Source organism: Phoca vitulina, unplaced genomic scaffold (genome assembly GCF_004348235.1).
Source record: "Phoca vitulina isolate PV1807 unplaced genomic scaffold, GSC_HSeal_1.0 scaffold14, whole genome shotgun sequence".
Taxonomy (NCBI): domain Eukaryota; kingdom Metazoa; phylum Chordata; class Mammalia; order Carnivora; family Phocidae; genus Phoca; species Phoca vitulina.
The window spans coordinates 15,904,269-15,925,385 of NW_022589717.1; the positions used below are offsets into that span (position 1 = coordinate 15,904,269).

Here is a 21,117-nt window from a genome sequence, read left to right on the forward strand (position 1 = left end):
TTGCAGTGAGCTAATTTTCTGTGGAAATTAGTTTACATTCCTTAAGAACATATATCACTTGAGTATTTGTCAAATAAACTTTAGAAATATTCTAAGAATGCAGATAACATTGTTTTGTAATAAAAAAAATCACAACTCATAATAGTGCAGTAATCTACACATATATATACTCAAGACATTATATGCTATTTTCCAGCAACTGTTAAGTTAGAAAGCTACAAAGTATATAAAGATGAAGATTTGTCTCTCGTAGAAAACTGCATCCTTAAAATGCCAAAATGCAAAATAAAAGACTTCAAATCAACCTTTAATGTTCTGTCATGCAACTTAGCTATAGAACATTTGGGCAAGATTTTCAGATTGGTTTGTTCTGCTGTGTTTTTAACCAGGTTAACAGTTTTACATGTCCTATAAGCAATAGGCCTTATAAAACAGTATAATGTTATTAAGAAATGCCTTTACACTGACTTAATATTAATCAATAAGGATAGAAACACATAAGAATTTAAGATGGCAATATCTGAACTGAATGCAAATAACGTGATTATGGACCATTTATGAACCAGTCTGATCGATCACACTGCCCTAAATAAAGGTCTTTGGGCATCTTCCCCAAGCCAAGTTTCTCTTCTTCTAAGTTATCATTGGTACAAGGTGTGATGACTTTCAGGCATCAATTAATATTAATTGGAAGCAGGCAAAGTATTAATTAAACATGACACTCTGATTATTTAAACCTTCTATTAAAGTTGATTATTCAGACCATGTTGATAGCCTGTTCTTTAAAAATGACTGATGATATCAAGCTTTACTGACTTCCACCAAGTCGACTATTTCCAACTCTTGAAGACAGAGGGAATAAATGAAGTGAGAAGAACACTGGAACAAGTCTAATAGACAAACCGACTAATCTCAGACCCCCAAGGTCAAAGTAAAGCGATTCCTTTCTTGGCTTTCCTCAACACAAGACATGATTGATCAATCGAAGAGCAGGATTACAAACATTATACATCTCAATGATATGTTCTTTGCACTGTGTAACTTTGGGAACAATGATAGATTGCACAGTCTCCACACAAGTAATATCATAAGGCAAAACTCATTATATTTGCGAAGAAAAACACTTCAGTGTTTAAAAACAAAGGTACACATTAGCCTTCCTTACTACTACTAGGCATTTCATTTGATGGGGGGACACTTTAAAATTCAGATATTCTTTGGGATTCTATCACCTTCATGGTCCAAACTTTGGACATTCTTGCTCCTCAGAATACTATTTTTACTCTTACGGAGTCAGCCACCATGCTATAGATAATTACAAAATGTTACAAAAATTTCCACAATAATTACTGTCATTTTACATAAGTATGTTAAGTGCCTCTTAAAGGATTGATACTTCCTTAGATCCAAAACTACTCTTTAGAGAAGAAAACACTATCAAAAGACACTGGGAACATTTTTAGCATTATAAATGTAATCATAGAGCAGGAATTTTACCCCAATTTTTAGGATTAGTGCTTTACAAGCTTTAAAGAGAAAGTGAGACATAATACAAGAAAGAAGTCATGAGCTAGTTATTTTGATTCCATTAATCTCCCAGTTTACCTCTCACTTGTTTTAACACTTAGGGAACTGTACTGTAAGTCATGCTCGTAACAGCACTTCCGAAATTACTCCCTAGAGTGACATTAGGTAATTTGAAAGATTTCCACTGAAATTAAATTATATGTAAAGGATAGTCAATTGTGATCATGAAACCTTATTCTACATTCTGTATATTTTAAATCACATTGTTATTTTCAGTGATCTAAATTAATGATCACTGTTTCTATTAGGTCACAATTTTAGCAAAATTTTATTGCTTAAGTGGAGGAGGATAGTAAAAGATGTTGTATGTTCAGCCGATGATTCATTTCACCAGCTGCCAGAAAGTTACACGTTGCAGCACACCTGGACACATGCACCCGTGACTGATTGGGAAACACATTTATCTTGGCATGTCACAAAGGAGATGGAATTATAATTATTCTCCCTTGCAACTAAAGATATTTTGGAGCTGTATCTACCTACAAAATAATACAAATTACACATCTGGATGAGGTTCACATAATTTTACCATCTGTTCTCTATGTTCAACCATAAATATTTCCCAAATTGTTCCTTGTGTTTAAAAAATAAGATTTAGTTTTAAAAGACCTGGACTGATTGTCAATGTTATAGGGAAATGCTGTTTTTAAAATTAAGACACTGAATAAGTTGCTTAAAACCCTGAATTTCTTTGGTTGATAAGTACACAGTACAAATTTAGTCTTTGCTTTCCATTAAGGGGATTTTGTGGATTTCTCATATTCTGATTTTGAGAAAACAAACACGTTACCTAAGTTTTACACAGAATCTTTTAGGCAAAAATTGGATACTTAAGTACCCTAGTATAGCAGAACAAAAAAATACCAGAGGTTTCTTTCTTCAACTTAAGTCTTAGCAGTTACTAATTATCTTGACCTAAAATTCCATAGATTCTTACTTAATCTCTCCCGAGAAGTTCCTTAGTTTAAGACCTTAAAATATCAAATTAAAAGTATTTAGAAATATTTAATGACATTTGCAGAATCATGATTACCAGAAAATGAAAATATTTCATCTGGCATACCCAGTGATAATAATCAGTCTGAATCAGTTTTGACAGTTACTTTTAAATTATTATGAAACTCTTATATCTTATGTTTTTCCTTTAAAATACTAATTTTCTCTGAATATAAAAAATTAAATGAAATCTGTACACAAGAAGAGGAGAGATCATAAAATGCATATTCAATTTCAGCACTGAAAGTTTATGGAACAGGCTTCAATATGGTGTGAAATAATTTTTCATATTTCTTTCAAAAATACTGAAGAAAGAGAATGGCTTAGGATATTGTAACCGAGGAAATACTCCAATATGAGTAACACTTTATGTTGTTCTTAAAATCAGAATATAATTACAGTAAAAACAACCAATTATGTAGAGATTAAAAAGTACAGTCACTAATATAGGCACTTTATACATATTAACTCATTACCACCACCCAATGAGGTAAGTGCTATAATTATTCTCACTTTTTTGAGATGAGGAAACTTCTTTGCAACAAAAACAACAAAACACCAAATCAATACAAAACTGTTCTTTAGTAGTTGTACATATTGAATCATGGACATTATCAACATGTAAAACTAAGACCCTTAAATTAAGAAAGAGAGAGACAGAAAATCCTTGAATGGCATACTTTTCCAGTAGAATGAATCAGAAATTCAGATCAGGGTAATCATGGCATAAATAACTTCAAAATCTGCTTACTATACACAATAGGATTATATATACAGCAAATAAAACCAGACTTAAACTGTTAAACACCATTACAAGAGAATCTGAACTGTATCTATTCCACTGATATACCATATAACAAATGTCACACTCTAGGGCCTATCCACAAACCTACAGCTTGCCTTTTTTTTTTTTCCTAAGAAATATTTCTGATACTAGATTTTAGTAACTGGGCTCTCTAAAGGGTCTTTAGACTTAAAAGACATAAACCATAGATACCTCTTTTATACAATAGAAATTCAATACATATTTTACATACATAAATCTAGTAAGAGCAATATGTGCTCTGTGTTACCACTTACACACTATTCTCAAAAACAGTAAAAACAGGGCAACCTATTTATCTCTGTAATCAATAGATTTAGAGTCACAAAGTGGCTTATCATTTCAAAGTAATGCTAGAAGAAACTAGTTCCTGGTAAATGTATGTTCTCTACCACAATTCCAGTTATAAATATGAAAGTACTGTCATAAATTTCTCATATTTCTCAATAAAATAACTTTTTCACATGTTTAAATTACATATTGATTTGCATAACAGTTGAATCAGATAGTATGAACATCATTTTAACCTCGATTGCTGGTTTGTGTGTTCAAAATTCTGACAACCCCACTACGTGGCCAGATCTAATTGGCTTACTATCTCCCTCCCAATATACTTAGTGCCAGAATTTCTTTGTCTACCTTAATGTGAATTGTGAACACTTGAGCTTATTCTCTGATACTTAGGCAATTTCATACTGACTCACCTTTGTACATGTTTTGTTTCTTGGATGTCTTTCTCCCTTTTTCCTTCTCTCTCTCACTCTCACTCTTTCTCACTCTTTTTTACCTAAAAATACTTGTTCATCATTTGAGACTCTACATAATAAGCACATCTCCTTAGACAGAGTTAAGTATTTCCTCCTTTACTCTCTGTCAAATTGAGTAAATAATCTATTATGGCATCATACTATGTTACTTTCATTTGTTTACATATTTGACTAACTGACTAGACCATAAAATCGTAAATACAAGTTTTATTCATCATGTAAGAAGTACCTAGCACATTGGTTGAAACATGGTTGATGTTTAATGAATGCCAGATGAGTTAAATTACTTAATAATTCAGTCCGTATCTTACATGGCATTTCTTAAAATTTCCCTCTTCTGCCCATAGATTATGTTGCTTTCCTGTATAAAGTCAAACGTTTTTATGGAAACCACAAAAGTCACTTATCTAAGTCCTGAGTTAAAAATAATTCAATTTAGGAACATTATGTAAATCATCATCAAATTACCTAATCATCAAAAGTATTACCTAGGAACAAAAAGTAAAAGCAATCATCCAGCTACTAAAATTTACAAGTTTTTATAGCATTCTGCAGTTACTTCTCAGCTTTCATAACTAACTTCATTAATTGCATTATTCTCTTTAATTGAATAGTTACAAAAAAACTCACATGAATTATTAGAAAAAATCAATTTTTAGAGTTCATGTCTTATGGAACATTTGTAGGCAGCTGAAAGTCCATGTTAAGTTGTATATAGGCTTTTATGAAATGGATTACTTAAAATATAACTTTATTATTTTATACTTTCAGGTTATCAGATAATTTAGTGTTGAATGTGGAATAGACAAGTTATTTACATTTAATTTATAATAAATTCAAATAAATGTTATCTGCCTAAGAAAATGATGATAAGGAGGAGGATAAGGATAAAGTTAATTAGCCCATACTGAGGACCTTCTTTAGGTCTGCTTTTTCAATTGTTTAACGTTACATTTTATTCCTCATAAATATTTCAGAGTAAATATGGCAACTTACTTTTCAGGATTTTCCACTTCTTCAGTAACAAAGTTAAGATAGAACCTAAAAAGATATAAATGAGTTATAAATTATCAATATATTTTACAATTATAACCCAACGTGTCAATTTTTAAACATTTACAATCAAACTCAGAATTATAAAAAATTTAAAAACAAATACTTATTTTAAGATAAAAATCTCCAACAAAGTTCCCACAAATTGTTTTTCTATTAAACCATAAGTATAGAGTTATTTTTTTATTTTTTAACATTTTTATAGAGGTATAACATATGAACAGTAAAGTGCACAAATCTTAATCAACAACCTGATGAATTTTTACATATTTATACACCCATGGAACCAACAAAAAGATCAAGAGATAAAACATTCCTAGAACCCTAGAAGGTTCCCTTATGGCCCTTTCCAGTCAATACCATTCTCTTGTAAAGGCAACTGTTATTCTATTATCACCTTTGATTAGTTTTACTTGTTTGATCACAATAGACTAATATTGGGGTTCCTGGGTGGCTCATTTGGTTAAGTGTCTGCCTTGGGCTCAGGTCATGATCCCAGTGTCCTGGGATTGAGCCCCGCATCGGGCTCCCTGCTCGGCGGGGAGTCTGCTTCTCCTTTCCCCTCTACCTACTTGCCTGCCTCTCTACCTACTTGTGCTCTCTCTCTTTCTCTCTCTCTGTCGAATAAATAAATAAAATTAAAAAAAAAAAACACAACAGACTAATATTTGCTTGTATTACTATTATACAATAATTATTTTTTTGTGCATCTGGCTTTTTTTTCTGGACTTTTTTTTTGTGAGTCTCATCCATGCTGTTATATGTAGCAATAATTCATTATTTTTATTGATGTTCATTTTATTACACCATACATTCTACTGTTGATGGTTTTGGATTACTTCCAACTTATAGCTGTTATAATAGATACCATAAATATGCCTGTACATGTTTTTTGGGGGACCATGCAATCATTTCTCTTCAGCATATACTCAGAATATGATCACTGGGTCATGGGGTAGATGTATGTTTACTGCCAAACAATTTTTTCCCGTTTTTGCACTCCCAGCAATATAGGAGATTATCATGTTTCAGTGAGTGGGGAAAACAAAGTGGGAAACCCACAGTATTTCTCCTCAAGGAGCCCATGGTTTACAGAATGGCCAATAGAATAGTGTGACAGAACACAGGTGTCAGTGCTGGACCATATACAGGGCACAGTGGGAGCCAGGGACGAGGCCTAACCCAGACTGGCAAGTCAGGAAGGTTTTCTAGAGAAGGCATCACCCAAGTGGAGTCTTCAGAAATGCTCAACATCTGAGCCCTAGTGAAGTGGTGAAGGACAGTCCGGACTGAGTACACCGCATGAGCATGGGGGTGTGAGCAACAGTTTACTATTTTGCACTGCAAAGTGTGGCAGGAGCAGTAAGAACAGAATTTAAGTACCAGATGGCCTTTGGCTTCCAGGAATCCAGATTTTAGTGGTGTTGGCAAGTCAATCAAAGCTTGTAGAACAAGAGATGTATGACAATAGCATTTCACGGTTTTAGGGAGTTGGCCATATATAAACACAAGAGGGCAAGTAGGAACTGACAATGGTATCAAAGATAATAGAGTCTCAATTTGCACTTCTTCCTTTCCATTCACTATTTTCTGGTATATGCCCATCCAAATAACCTCAAGTCACAAGACTATGAAGTTTTCCCAAGTTCTGAACACTTTTCTGGATCCCTCACATGACAAAAAGCATTCTAGGCATACAATATTTCACTTTCAAGTTTCATAGGATTACAAATATTACCCTAAAGTTATGGCCCTAGAGAAATTCAGATTCCTTTCTTTTACTTCGTGACTCTACTTATCCTACCCAGAAAACGTCTACCACCTTGTACCCTTATTTTTCCAATTGAAAGGGACTGCTCGAGACTCTTTAAAGCCCTTATAATTCTTTTTTTGTATTATGTTCAGTTAGGCAACATATAGTTCTTTTTCCAGGTTCCAAGATGTACAACTGACGTAGACTCCATCCTCAAATAAGCATACATAGATAACTGAATTGTGAAGATGGGAAAACCAAGGGATCATAATGGGAGAGCTAAGCATATAAAGACAAAGACATTTCTACCTCTTCATTTGATAGGCTTAGGTCATTTCCACAAAATAAAAAGTCGTATTTTCAAAACACTCTTCTGCTCTCTTATTTTTCTGCAGAAGGCAAAACAGCCATTATATAGGTACACAGAAGCTTGGGTCTATAAGTACGAATTTTTCTATTACTTAAAACCAAATGGCTAAAATATTAGCCCAACAGCTTTAATATACTTAAAGTATCTCATAATTTAAAATAAGAAAGAGAAACCTGTCTTATCTCATCTTTATAAAAACCCATCTAAATGCACAACTAGGAAGTTGATGTTCATGGTTGTCAAAAACTAGACAACAAGTCCAAAATGGAGTTGCTTATGCTAAGCCCCACAACACCAAACCAAGATAATTATAGTTTCTGCTCTCCCAGTAAAGGAATTTTAAACCAATCAGGAATCACTTGATTGGTACTAGTTAGGTAATCTTCCTGACAGATCCCTGCCATTGCTTACATGAAAGTAACCCTGCAAAAACCAACCTGCTTTTTTGCCTACACTAAGTTGTTTGTTCCTGCTCCCTTCTGCCTATAAAAGTCCCATTTTATGCAGTTCCTCAGAGCTCCTTTCTATCTGCTAGATTAAATGCTGCCTGATTCAAATCAACTTTTGCTCAAATAAACTCTTAAAAATTTTAATATGCTTCAGTTTATCTTTTAAGAAGGTTAAGGCATCTAATATTTTAAGGACTATGTCTTAAGCAGAAGCATTTGAATAGCTGACAGAACAGTAGCAGTAAAGGTGATCTAAAAAGTTAGCAGTCAAGTTTATTTTTTAATGACTAGAAAGTAAGCTTCTAAAACTAGAGGCTGTAGTTACACCACAAAGGCAAGCAACAATCAATACTTATATCTGGGATATGCACTCTGAGGGATTTCATGTGTTATAAGGCCAAAGCAATGGGAAGTACAGGAAGAACATGCAGGAAAAAAAAAAAAAAGAAAAAAAACCCAAATATAAAATAACACACACACATACACACACAAATGTTTCCAGGCTTCTCATGTCAAAAATATTCAGTTCCTTCTCAATAGTTGTTTTAAAAACTGGTATTTTCCAACAATGTTTACAGCAAGAAAGGAAATATTTGTGAAAAAAGGAACACAATTTCAAATATTTGCCAGAGCTCCAGAGAATAGAGAAAAGGAAAGGGCTTGGGGCAGGGTGGGGGTGTGAAGGAGAAAGCTTCTTACTTTGGTCCAAACATTCACATCCTGTGGGAAATACACCTTTATGCTTTCCTAGTCTCCAGCAATGAGTCCATAGCATTCTCCTTGCTTTACATCTCCTCAAGGCCTCTCGAGAATGTTCACAAGATCTATTGTTTCAGCTTTTCCATAATTGTGTATAAAAAGTACCACAAAGCTGGCAATGCATCCCAGTACCCAACTATGAATTATTTTAAAAAGAAGCTTATTCTTTAGATTAGATTTGACACAATGGTACAAAATAATCCCAGCAGGTACTTTAGAAAGACTAAATCCACCGAGGATCGGATTTAAAAGGGAGAAAAAAGACATGGAAAAATTTTCTATTACACAGTTTTAAAAAACCCCACGAAGCAATATTTAGCTTTGGATCAGGATATGGGACTGAAATTGGTTGAGTTCCCTTGGGCCACGAGGAAGACTGGCAGACATATCTCTCTGAATGCAGACATTGGCAATAATATTAAAGTTGCTCTGACCCAACTCTGTGACCTGGCTGGGTTAATGATTTCTTTCCCCCTAATCATGTTTCTGTGAAGGAGTTTTCATCATTCTGAAAAGGTTCTGCACTGCTCATAGCCAAAAGCCTACTATAATCAGACCCAAGGTTTGGCAGGGTCTTTTTCCTATTCACCATGTCGAAGTTGAATTGCTAACAGAGCAAGGCCTCCCCATCGACAAAGGTCTCGCTGCTTTTACTTACACCCTAGGTGGTTAAGTTCTGATGACAGTAGCTGCTTCTGTCTGACTTATTTGCAATGCCCCCCACACTTTTTGTTTGCATCAAACATTGTCACGGCAGCTGCATGGGGAGTGGAGACTCATTTACAGTGTCCCATTTATAATTCCATCACCTAGTCTTGTCATTATACTGCGAAAGACAGAGAGAGGTCAGAGAGGCAGGATTACATTTGGGAAGGGAATAAATACCCCTCTCTGTGAACTCTTTTTGTCTCCATCTTGTTCCACATACAACCAGGTATTAACTTTTTCTCTGGAACTCTGAGCCGACAGACGATTTCTTCTAGACACGGTTTCCTTTTTCTAAGACTGATGGCCATAGATTAACAACCAGATTATTTCTACCTATCCACAATGCAGCATTCAGGTAGCATAACAACCCCGTTAGAGAAATGCAGTTACTCCTCTGTCTCTGCACAAGCCATTTGTATCAGGTAACATTGCATTTAAAATCCCGGTCTTCATTTTCAGTACTATCCTCGAACCCCTCTTAAGAATAGGAGAAAATCAACAGTTTCCTCTTCTTTAAAATAGGGAGTGGAGAGAAGGATCATATGGGTAAAAGTATAAACAAAAGTTCACGTAAACCCCACGTTCCCTGTAAAGAGAGTGCTGAAATACATTTCTGGGCCCAAAATGGGGCCACTGAGTCCCCAGATGCCAACTCTGGGATCTATACTTACTTCCTTGTTCCTTATTCATTTTCTATTTTTCTCTTCCTTGTCCCTTATGCTTTGAAAGATTTCTATAAAAGCATATCCTATAAAAGCTTCCTGTCTTCCACCCCACTTTGCGGTGCTCTAGACTCTTGAAAGTAGAGACTGCCCACTTCATGAATTGTTAAATAAAGTCTGTCTATATCACCCAAATTATTTTTTAAATCATTTTAACACGAGCAGCATTTTAGGTTCAGCATCAATAAAACAAAATATTATGATAATAAGATAATTTAAAATGAAAAGAGTGAGAAAAATGGAAAAATCCCTCAGCCCTCCAAAGCCTACAGAAGTAGAGAAGGTTTGCTCAACACGAAGCTGCTGACCTGAATATCTGGTACTGGTAGTGGGAGAGTGAGTTGGATAGAAGAATATTTTAAGATTCCGTGGTAACAGATGCATGGCACTCAAAGGCAAAAGAAACTTCATTCAATAGAATTAATCAAATCTCCTTTGTGACTATCTCCACATTCCACATTCCTGATTGAATATTGCTGGGCTCCCAACACTTGGCTCTAGCTGAAAGTTTTCACCACCTCCCCACTTCACTCTGGTCTCTGGGTTACCCTCCCAGTAGCTTGGCTGCTGCCCCAGGGCACCAGAGCTTTGATGCGGGCTGAATAGCCACAGAATGGTGGATTCTGCTACTAACCCTGTGATCACAACTCTGTTCTTCTCTCTGCCCAGCACCACATTGTGCTTTGGACAAAAATAAAAAGACTTCAAATTCACTGTGTGATTCAAGATTGATACTTACACACAATAGCTGTAAGAATATTTCTTGAATACACAAATATTTTATCCTATACCACTTAGAGCTACAACCTTCTAATGCCTTTCAAACATACTTTGCTTCAAAAGCTAGGTTAAAATTTTAAATTCCTATACCCTCCTAATTTTCCTCTAATGCTATATTTTCACAATTCAATGAGATTAATAGGGTAATACTCCATATTTTTATATTCCATGCACTAACTGGAAGGTAAGAATCTAAAAACTAAAGAAATGGAAGTAAATAAAATTTATATTAAATGCATTTACATAATTTCTGAGTTAGTGTGGTTTCCTGATACTATTTTTATGTTCATAGAACATTCTCACAGCTAAAGTTGTACAACTATTAGCTCTGTAAATAATTTTTAAAAAGAGATTTTGCTACTAATAACTCCAAAACAGTGAAATTTAATTTTACTACAGTGATTGTGATGGTTAAGCAATACTTTTCTACCTAGTGGGCTTTCTTGTAACAGTCATTTCCACTGAGTCTTAGATCAATAAAATTTAATTAGGAAAAAATCACACCCTTATCCATGATTATTGTCATTCAAGTTCCTGAATAAAATAAGGCATAAATACAAAGTTCTAACGCTTCAACCAGAATGGTTATCACAGCTTAACATGCACAAAGGAAATGTACCCATGGCATAGTGATTTTAATCATCTTTGCTGAATATTTTGTTTTTCAAATGTTGAGGAAATCTTAAGGAATTTGTAAGAGCCTTAAATGTAACAGATTATCTAGTATACCTGTTTTCACCATCTTAGTTTTTCCTACCCTGCTTTTCGAGTATCATTTTACCTTCTGGGAACACCTTACTTATTTCTATATCTGAATTATTTCATTCTTATAGGACAGTAGAGAAAAATCAATCACTATTCACAAACAACCTTGGAGCTTCAACTGAAAGGCCTTTTGACAAGCAAAGAATTAATCTTTAATTTCTCATGGCACTATTATGTCCTCACTGATACAGACTTATAAGTGATTTGCATTGGTTAATGTCAGCGAGTTCTCTTGCTCAACTGTAGACCCCAACAGTTAAAACCAGAAATAGACAAAACCACTTAACTCATGCTCTCACTAAACCCATTGTGCTTATTTCTTATTGTACTTTCTTGAGGCACAAAGACATTTTGCAATGACCAGAACATTCTAACCACTGGACCAGAAAAGCCCTGTTAACAACGGAATGCCTAGAAGACCACACCCCACATGTCCCCTTCCTTACCCATGATCAAGGGCTGAACACATACTCACCCCTCCCATGATTACGTGCACCCTGTCTGCTCTCTTGCACTTACCCCCCAAACCTCTCCCTACAAAACCATAGGTGTTCATCTTACGGGCAGAGAGGTCGATTGTTAGGGCTTGAGCCTGCCACCTCCCCCAGGTGCCAGCATCTGAAATAAATTTCTCTTTCCCTTTTTCAAACCCTCGTTGCTTGAGTTACTGGCTTCTCTAGCAACAAGTTCATCTGAGTTTGTTCAGCAACAGTATTGGCAAGCCCAGTCAGGAGCTGTACTTTCAATTTGTTCAGCCCCCTCAGGATTCCCCAGGATGGAGCAGTTGGCCCTGGCAATGTGCACCAGTCCTCCCCATTTATTTCCTGAGTTAGTGGCTGTAACAGATCTTTTGGCAATATTAAGACCCACATTTGTTTGTTTTTTATAACATCAGGCTAAATCTAATAGTTAACTTGACTGAAAAACTCAGTTATGCTTACATTAAGTCATATGCACAGTAAGTGGCCTGGTGGAGGGAGCCACACCATCTTTCTCACTTCAAGAAAGGCAGATTGTGCTGGATTGTGGCTATTCCCACTCGTCTAACATCTTGCTTGGCACTTAACCAAAATACATGAAGGACTTAATGACCCATACAAACCATCAGATCTAGAGATATCAACTTACCAGCCAGCGTATGCATACATTCCATAATAAAAAGCCAGTGGCAACCCCATAATACTCGCATCTCTTCCTGAGAAGGCATTTTTAAAGTGTTGTGTTTGCCCTGTAATGAGAACAGAAAGATTTTAGGATTTTTCAAAGAATTGGTTATTATTCATTCTTTAACCATAAACGTGGAGAAAGAAATGGGAGGGTTGGGGATGAACTATACTGTTTCAGGTCCAGATTTCTCACTTCCTGCTCATTGCCAGATTCATCTATTAATACTATATCCATTCTAGAGGAGGAGTCCCAAAGGTATATTGATCACCACTGACACTATTTCACATTTCTCTTTTAATAAAATTATAGCAAAGAGCAAAGCAGTTCCTTGTTTGAGTGTGCCTCTACTCTTACAGAGTTTGAGCATAAAAGAAGACTAAAGAATAATCTGTAAGCTATACAGATTACAGTTTACAAGAGTATGATAGAATTCTTTTAAATAAAGATAATATAATGCTTGTGTTGGGGAGAAAGAATTTCCTCTGCCCTTTAAAATCCTTCTGGCTGGACTAAGAATCAAACTAACATGAGACAGATTAACAGGAGAAAATCAAATTTAATAGCATACACATAGGGAACCCCCACAGACATGGAAATTCCAAAGACAGTGAGGCAATATGATAGTTACATGAGCTAAGAAGGGGAGTAGGGTTCTGAGGATATAAAGGGGAGAAAGAACATTAGCAGGAAGGTAAAAGGAGATGTTTGGAAAACAAAAGTTGCCCTACTATGTAAGATGAGTCTCTTAGGTAAAGAGGAAACTATCTTGTTAATAGCTCAGGGGGAGGTAAAGAGCTTTTCCTGAATCTGCTGGGTTTTGATTGCTTTTAACTCAAAATAATGTTCATGTCAAAGTAGCCCATCTCAGGGCAGACTGCCCTTGGCATCTACACTTGGAAAGAAATATCCACAGTTCTACTCTCAAAGAGGAGGTAGCAAAAAACCCAAGAACCACCTTCTCATATCATTTAATTTTCATTCTGCTTTCTATTTTCCCCTGTAGTCTATTAAGTACCCACAGTGGTAGAAAACCCTGTGGACCAAATCTGCCTTCCAAAGCTTCTTGTGTAAATAAAGTTTCATTGGAGCACAGCCAGGCCCACTTATTTGTGTATTAGGATTGATATTATCAGTCTATGGTTGATTTCACTCTGCAATGGCAGAGCTGGGTAGTTGTGAAGGAGACTGTATCGCAAGCAAAGTTGAAAATATTTACTATCTGGCCCTTTACAGAGAAAGTCCACTGACCCTGTCTTAGAGAATGGCATGGTTTCCTTCTAGAAACACTGAAAAGAAATTATACTGAATTTTAAAATAGATAGTTCTTAACAAATTTTGCATCAACGTGTGGATTGAATGCTTTAATTCATAACATTTTTCCCTACTTTGTGAATCATACTGGGCCTTTTTCTTGTATATCCTTTGGATAATTACAAAAAAAAAAATAATTCAGATTTAGCCAATATTCGAAGTTTAACATAAAAAGTCTCTTTCTTAAAGAAAATAGCAAATGAGATCACCAAAATGGGAAATGTGATTTTGTTTCAAAATTGGTCTTCACTCAAGTAAATAAAAGAGGGATGGGCATATAAAGATACAGAATATTTATCACTGTGTTATTTTTCTGTAGAAGTAATAATTTTTTAGTTTAACTATGTGCCATGCAATATTTGAGATACACTTATATAAAATATAATCCATTGTCTAACTGAAAAAAAAAAAAGAGGGATGGGAGGTAGATGATATATGTGATTATGACCCTCTCTCGTCACTGAAACCTCAGTTGTTGCCTGGGTTGCCCAGACAACAATATATATATTAATATAATATGTATGAGCTTTGAGACCAAAAATGGAGAAGGTTGAGTTGTACAGTAAATAATTTTTCCCTCAAAGTATCCAGTTCCAAAATATAGTTCATTTAAAAAAAAAAAATGACACAGTGAATTCAGAAATGCCTGTTTTACTAAAACATCTCTGTGTCCTCATAGAAGGGAAATATCAATACTGGAGCTCAGATAAAAACATCTGTTGAATATTCTTTTATCACGATAATATGGTCTCCTTGGCCTAAAGAGATAATATTCTAAGAGTAGAGTACTGAATAAGCAATAAGAAAAACCAAACTTTATTGAAGATCAGGTCCTAAAGCATAAATCCTAAAAAGTGTTATTTTGAGAGTATTACAAAAGAGAGGCTTTTTTAGACTTCAGGAATATTTTGGATGAATAACAGAGGCCTCAGGAATATGAAAGTCATAATATTCAAAGGAAAGTTTAACAAATCCTCAAAAGTACAGAACATACAACTATTTTCAGGATCTGATTAGAGTGGAAATAAATGCACGCTCTGTATTAGTAAAGCTTTTATCTTCCTGGAGTTTCAAATTAATGTGAAAAATTTGTGATTAAGTTAGAAAGAAAAATCAACATTTTGTATTAATAGAGTAAATATGCTTGCTAAGAATGCTCTCCAAAATAATAAAATTTACTTTAAATGTAGTAATATTCTTACAGCATTTCTCTATTAGGTGAGCTATAAAAGGAAGCCTGTTCACATTAAGCACTGATAGATAGCATAAGTATTAATTAAAGGATCATTCTATTTTAAGTGTTGAAAAAGATCCAAAAGATATATTATGATCTCTGTTCTTAAGGAATTTACAATAAAATAGCATTTGGAAAACTTCACCTCATCTCACATACATATATAAATAGGTGGTTAAAAAAAAAATGACTACAGTCTTATATTAGAGTTTTAAAGGATAGTATATCATCTTTTGGAACCTAAACTAGAACTGAAGTAGGGTCAATGACTCAGGGTCTCTGCACTTTCCAAACATGGAAGAAACTCCTTAGAGAAGGCTAAAGAGTTAGCTCATAAAAAGAAAGCACTAACAAAACAGATTATGTTCTCTACATTTCTAATGGATCAGATAAAATGAGCAGGCCAGCTCTGTGGTGGCCAATGTGAATTAGAAGAGAGCGAGCTCACGTCTTCTCTTTAGTGTAAGCCATAGCATTAAAATCTTTATTGTGTTTACTCTGAGTTGGCTGAAGTTGCTGGATTTGATGCAATCATTTAGCCAGGAGAGTTCTAAGATCTTCCATTAGTAAATGTACAAGAGCAGCTCCCTTGCCCTAGCTACAGAGTGACAGATCTTTCAGTGTTTGTTACTGTTTGATGCCTCTACCATCAGCGATTATTTTGCTGAATTTTGGCATTTCCTTTTGCTTTGTGTAATTCTTCTCCTGCAACTTCATAAAATTTCTCTCTAAATTCCCTTTCCTGGAACAGACAATATCAATGTAAACATCAAATATTTAAGATGCCCAAATTATATGTCTCTCTTTCACAATTTCATCTCACTTTCCTATTCCCTATTATCAAGCCCATTGCCAATTAATTCACCTGGACCTCCTATGCTTCCAACAACTTCCACTGAATCCAAGCAATTGCATGTACCTTCTTCCCTCAAACAGCTGAAACTCTAAATACATCACCTGCTCAAACATCTCATCTTTTCTTATTAAACAGTCAACTCTACATATACTCCCCCAAAATGATATTACATTCCCACAGAAAAGCATATCTTACTTTAAAAATAAAGTAACAATAAAAATTAAGTTTTTACAACTTTTTTTTTTGTCAGATAATATTTGGCTTTTAGGAATGCTATTCCCATATCTGACTCCCCTTCCATCAAGACTATTCTCAAGGTAAAAGTAATAATAGCCATAGAGTAAAAGAATTACTGGTCATCTTTCATTATTTTCCAGATATCCTTTTTTCTTTAGTCTTTATTACTATTAGTGAACTATTTTAAAGTAAATGTAAGAGGATATAGTTATCTGTAGTTGAAACTAATGGCAGATTTGTTTTTCCACTTTGAGTTTTCACTCCAAAGAGTTTATATGGAGAGAATTCACTGATGCCTTATTTTGTTGCTTGGCCTAGTCTTAATTCTGTTGTTGCCATTCAGCTGTAAATACCAATGCACTCTCCCCCCCCCCCCCAGTGCATCAGTCTTTCAAATCAATTCGATGACAGTATAGAGTCTAAGTTCCACAAACAGAGACTAATTAAGGGATTCTGCTAATACAAGCGGAAGTTAGTGCTAGGAAAGATCAAAAGCAGATACGTATTTTAAAAAGCATTTACTTTCCAGTCCATACCTTTAATTAGCTGCATAACTCCAGGGACTATAATTATCAGAATTGCTGTGAGCTTGCAAAAGGTTAGGAAAATCTGGATCCGGGTGCTCCAGCTGACACTCATGCTGTTTAGGACCATCACTACAGCTGCAAACAAACAGATGAAGTTACAGAAGGTGAATTCTCATTGGCATGAAGACATCTTAGGTCCTTGCTATTCAAAGTGCCACCCATTAACCAGCAAAGTTGGCATTACCTGGAGGCATTTTGGAAATGCAGAATTTCAGGAACTGCCCTAGACCTAATAGATATATTTCAACAAGATGTCTCAGTGATTTTTATGCACACCTTGAAGTTTGAGAAGCTTGGATAAAACCACCAGACAGTAAAAATTCATTTCTTGGTCTTTGTATATGTCAATAAGAGTGGGCATATACTGTACTTTCTTAAAAATCATATAAAAATATCTTCTAACTGGGCGCCTGGGTGGCTCAGTTGGTTGAGCGACTGCCTTCGGCTCAGGTCATGATCTTGGAGTCCCTGGATCGAGTGCTGCATTGGGCTCCCTGCTCGGCGGGGGGTCTGCCTCTCCCTCTGACCCTAACCCCTCTCATGTGCTCTCTCTCATTCTCTCTCTCTCAAATGAATAAACAAAATCTTTAAAAAATATATATATCTTCTAACCAAATCCTAAAATCATCATCATATGCAATCAAATTACTGAATATGACTCTCCAGCTTGGTAAGACAGGCAACTATTTCCTACTGTCATGATGTTATGCATATGCACCTGCCAGGATGGAATCATTCAAGAAAGATGTCAAGAAGTTGGTTAGTATTTTATTCTTCACTCTCAGACCTAGCCCTAGCGGGCACTCTGCTTTTCCTCTCCACCTTCCAATTAGCACAAGAAGGAGTGACTGACTTTCAACCTACCCTAAAAATACAGGTTTCCAAGATGTGTTTGGGGACTTGGACAAAAAGAGTTCTAAGTAATGAGTCTAAAAGAGTTCCATGACTAGGACACACCTTGGGTGTGAAGCCAGCAGAATTTCCCTTTCTTAATGATGCCGTCTACAGTGTCCTGAGTAGCACTCAACTATCCACTCTCCCCACATGGTAGCGCATGAAAACCCTGAGGATAGAACAAGCATTTTCTTTTTTTTAAAGATTTATTTGTTTATTTATTTGTTTGTTTGTTTGTTTGTTTGATAGAGAGAGAGAGTGAGAGAGGGAGCACAAGCAGGGGGAGTGGGAGAGGGAGAAGCAGGCCTCCTGCTGAGCAGGGAGCCCGATGTGGGGCTCGATCCCAGGACCCTGGGATCATGACCTGAGCCGAAGGCAGATGCTTAACGACTGAGCCACCCAGGCACCCCAGAACAAGCATTTTCTATCTCTGTATTGCTAGTGTCCAGCTCCATGCTTGGCCCAAGAAGATAATCAACACAATTTTGTTGAATAAATGAATGAGTTGGATCCTCAGTTTAAAAAAAACTACCTTTCAGCCAAGAAGGCATGAAACTAATGGTGATACTCTAAGACCCTGACTTCTATACTCAGCTGGAATGACTTCTAGAGGTTCTTCTAGACCACGGATTTCAACTTCATGCTCTTTCCAGAAGTTTATATTCAGTGTTAACCCCCCCACCCCGACCAAAGCTACTTCATACCTGACATTTGCAGTTATTATCTATAAGCTTTATTTTTTAAAAGGTGTATCCCTCCTAAACAAATAACACAGATATATGAACATACTTCTCAGGGGACAAAACAACACACAGGATTTTTATAATTCGAGTGGCAATAGGAAGTATTCCTATTATACAGTCATCAGTTATCTTCATAGTTTCCATTGCCTTGTATAATCACTAGCTCATTTCAGAACTTTAGAATCAGTGCAAATGTTACCAACACATAACATATACAGTAATGGCAAAAATTTTAGAATAACCTAGACCCCTAAAGGAAGGCTAATTAAGGTACACCTTTTTAATGATTTACTATGCAACCATTTAAAATCATGATGCAGTTAAATATGTATTTCATGAAAGGGTGTTCATGATATATTACTAAATTACAGAGAGAAGGATGGATGGATGGATGGATGGATGGACAGAGAGAGAGAGAGACAAAGACAGAGAGAAATGAAGGGAAAATATCTGAAAGAGTGTTCACCAAAACACTAACAGAAGGTTTCCATAGATGACAGAAAACTGAATAATTTTTTATTTTTATTTCTTTTTCTGCATTCAATATTTTTTATAATGGACATGCAGCATTTTAAGTGAAAATCAATAAAACAATTTTCATTTTTGAAAAATTCAAAGATGGGAAAATAAGGGATCAGAAGATCCCATACAAAGTTAACTAGGGGTCTACTAATGATGAAATGTTTCAAAGGAGTAATGATGAGAATGATCAGAAAGGCTGGAACTCCAAATAATCTCCATGGGAGGCTAAGGGAAATATTTTACCTATGTTTGAAGCTAAACACATGAAGAAAGACAGGTCCATTGTTAATGGCAGAGTGCATTACTTTATCAGAGGAAAGATAAAACAATAAAATTATTTTTCTTTCTTCAACATAAAGCACTTATGTGCTGAAAATAATTTAATGCAACCCTCTTCCCCACTTCATCATCCAGTTATTCTTTTTTTCTATGCAAATGACTCTGTGATAAATGAGTCATCATGTGAAAAGCATTATTTTTTTAGTTAAGGAGATTCAGAATTGGCCTGAAAAAAATTGGACTCATGTTCCCACCACTAACAAAAGAGCACTGTTTTCTTTTAAATAGAGCTCCTAAAACCTAAAACACTATTTCTGAAAGTACTCCACAATAGAAAAGAGCTGTTGTATAGAGAGAAGAAAAGAACGAAGGAAAGAGAAAGAGAAAAAGAGGAAAGGGAAGGGAAGGAGGAAGTGGGGGAGGAAGAAAAGAAAGGTGGATGGGAGGGAGGGAAGGAAGAGAGAGGGAGAGGGGAGAGACAAAGAAAGAGGCATTCTTATTTTTGGAACCTCTATCTATATATTTGAGGAGAGGAAAGAGGATTTGTTACTTTCGGAAAGAGTATAAGACTTAATGCCTATTGAAATAGAAAAAAGTGAGCATTTGGGGTTTTATTTTCTATTTTGTAAAGTTTTCTTAAAAATGGAAGACAAAATCAAGCAAATACTATGAATTGATAATCTCACCTTGCACTCCTCTCAGGCAGCTGAAGTAAAAATTCTGGTTAAAACTGATTCCTCTCAAAGGTTTCTCAAAACCCCACTTTATCTGAACATCCACACATTGCACTCATTATTTGGTACACCAGATTCCAGCTGAGATGTACCTCTATGACCCTGAAGGATACAGCTTAACAGGCAGCCAGGACAGAGGTACCGTGAAGGTCCTCAAGTGACTAGAAGTGCTGTTTCATCATGTGTCTTTACACAGAAATTTCAGTCTACATATGTTGTTTATCCAACAATATTGAAAAGGGGCTAAATGCAAGAGCTTTCTGAGTTTCTGCAACAAATAATATCTACTTTGATTTTTATAGATGATCTACCCACATTGTAATAAAAGAAATCTGAGTAAGTTCTGTGGTCCCAACTAGCTTTACTCCCTTTGAATAATAATTGCAAATATCACACATTAGAAACTATTTATGTCAATTTTGGCTTTTTTTCCTTACCAAAATGAAAAAACAGGGACATATAATTTTTATTTACTTATTTAAAGGGCCGTTTCTAAGAACTGAAACACAGCCATGAAAGCTATATGTATAAATCTTGGAGATAAGAAATACATATTTGAAGGGAGCTGTTTCTGAAGAGGATGTTTAGGGAAATGTGAAGGACTGGCAAGTGTTTCTTTCTGCACTTCTATAATTCAAGTCCATCTTCGGATTTGCTGAGTAAGATTACTGAGCCTGGATATATTGGTTTTTCTCCCAGGTTCAGGTTCTCTCTGGTTTCTTACTTCTGACTTCTTCATGCTAAATTGATAAAATATATGGATGCTGTAGGTATGCCATGTGGTGAGTTAAAGTCGATCATTCCACGGTTTTTTATAACAGCTGCCTGGGTTACCTTTCTCTTTGTTAGCATTCATTTCCTGGATGTATTGATTTCAGAGAAGATAAACGCGTCTAGCCATAAACATCTTTAAAAAGGAGAGACAGTCTGTATCTAGGATCTCGATATTGAGAATAAAATTGGTAAACATTAAATAATTGTAAACTAATATCATATGGCAGGCATGTACAAAGACTTTACA

General features: G+C 35.5%; 1 protein-coding gene across 3 annotated transcripts in view; it reads right to left on the reverse strand.

Annotated features, from left to right (window-relative positions):
• Positions 1-21,117, reverse strand: part of SLC7A11 (solute carrier family 7 member 11) — a 75,759-nt gene that overhangs the window by 42,428 nt on the left and 12,214 nt on the right. For all 3 annotated transcript variants that reach the window (XM_032412860.1, XM_032412859.1, XM_032412858.1), the window contains 3 exons: positions 16,874-16,999; positions 12,661-12,760; positions 5,170-5,214 (listed from right to left, as the gene is read on the reverse strand). In XM_032412860.1, coding sequence (XP_032268751.1) covers positions 5,170-5,214; positions 12,661-12,760; positions 16,874-16,999 — 271 coding nt within the window. The remainder of the gene's footprint in view (positions 1-5,169; positions 5,215-12,660; positions 12,761-16,873; positions 17,000-21,117) is intronic.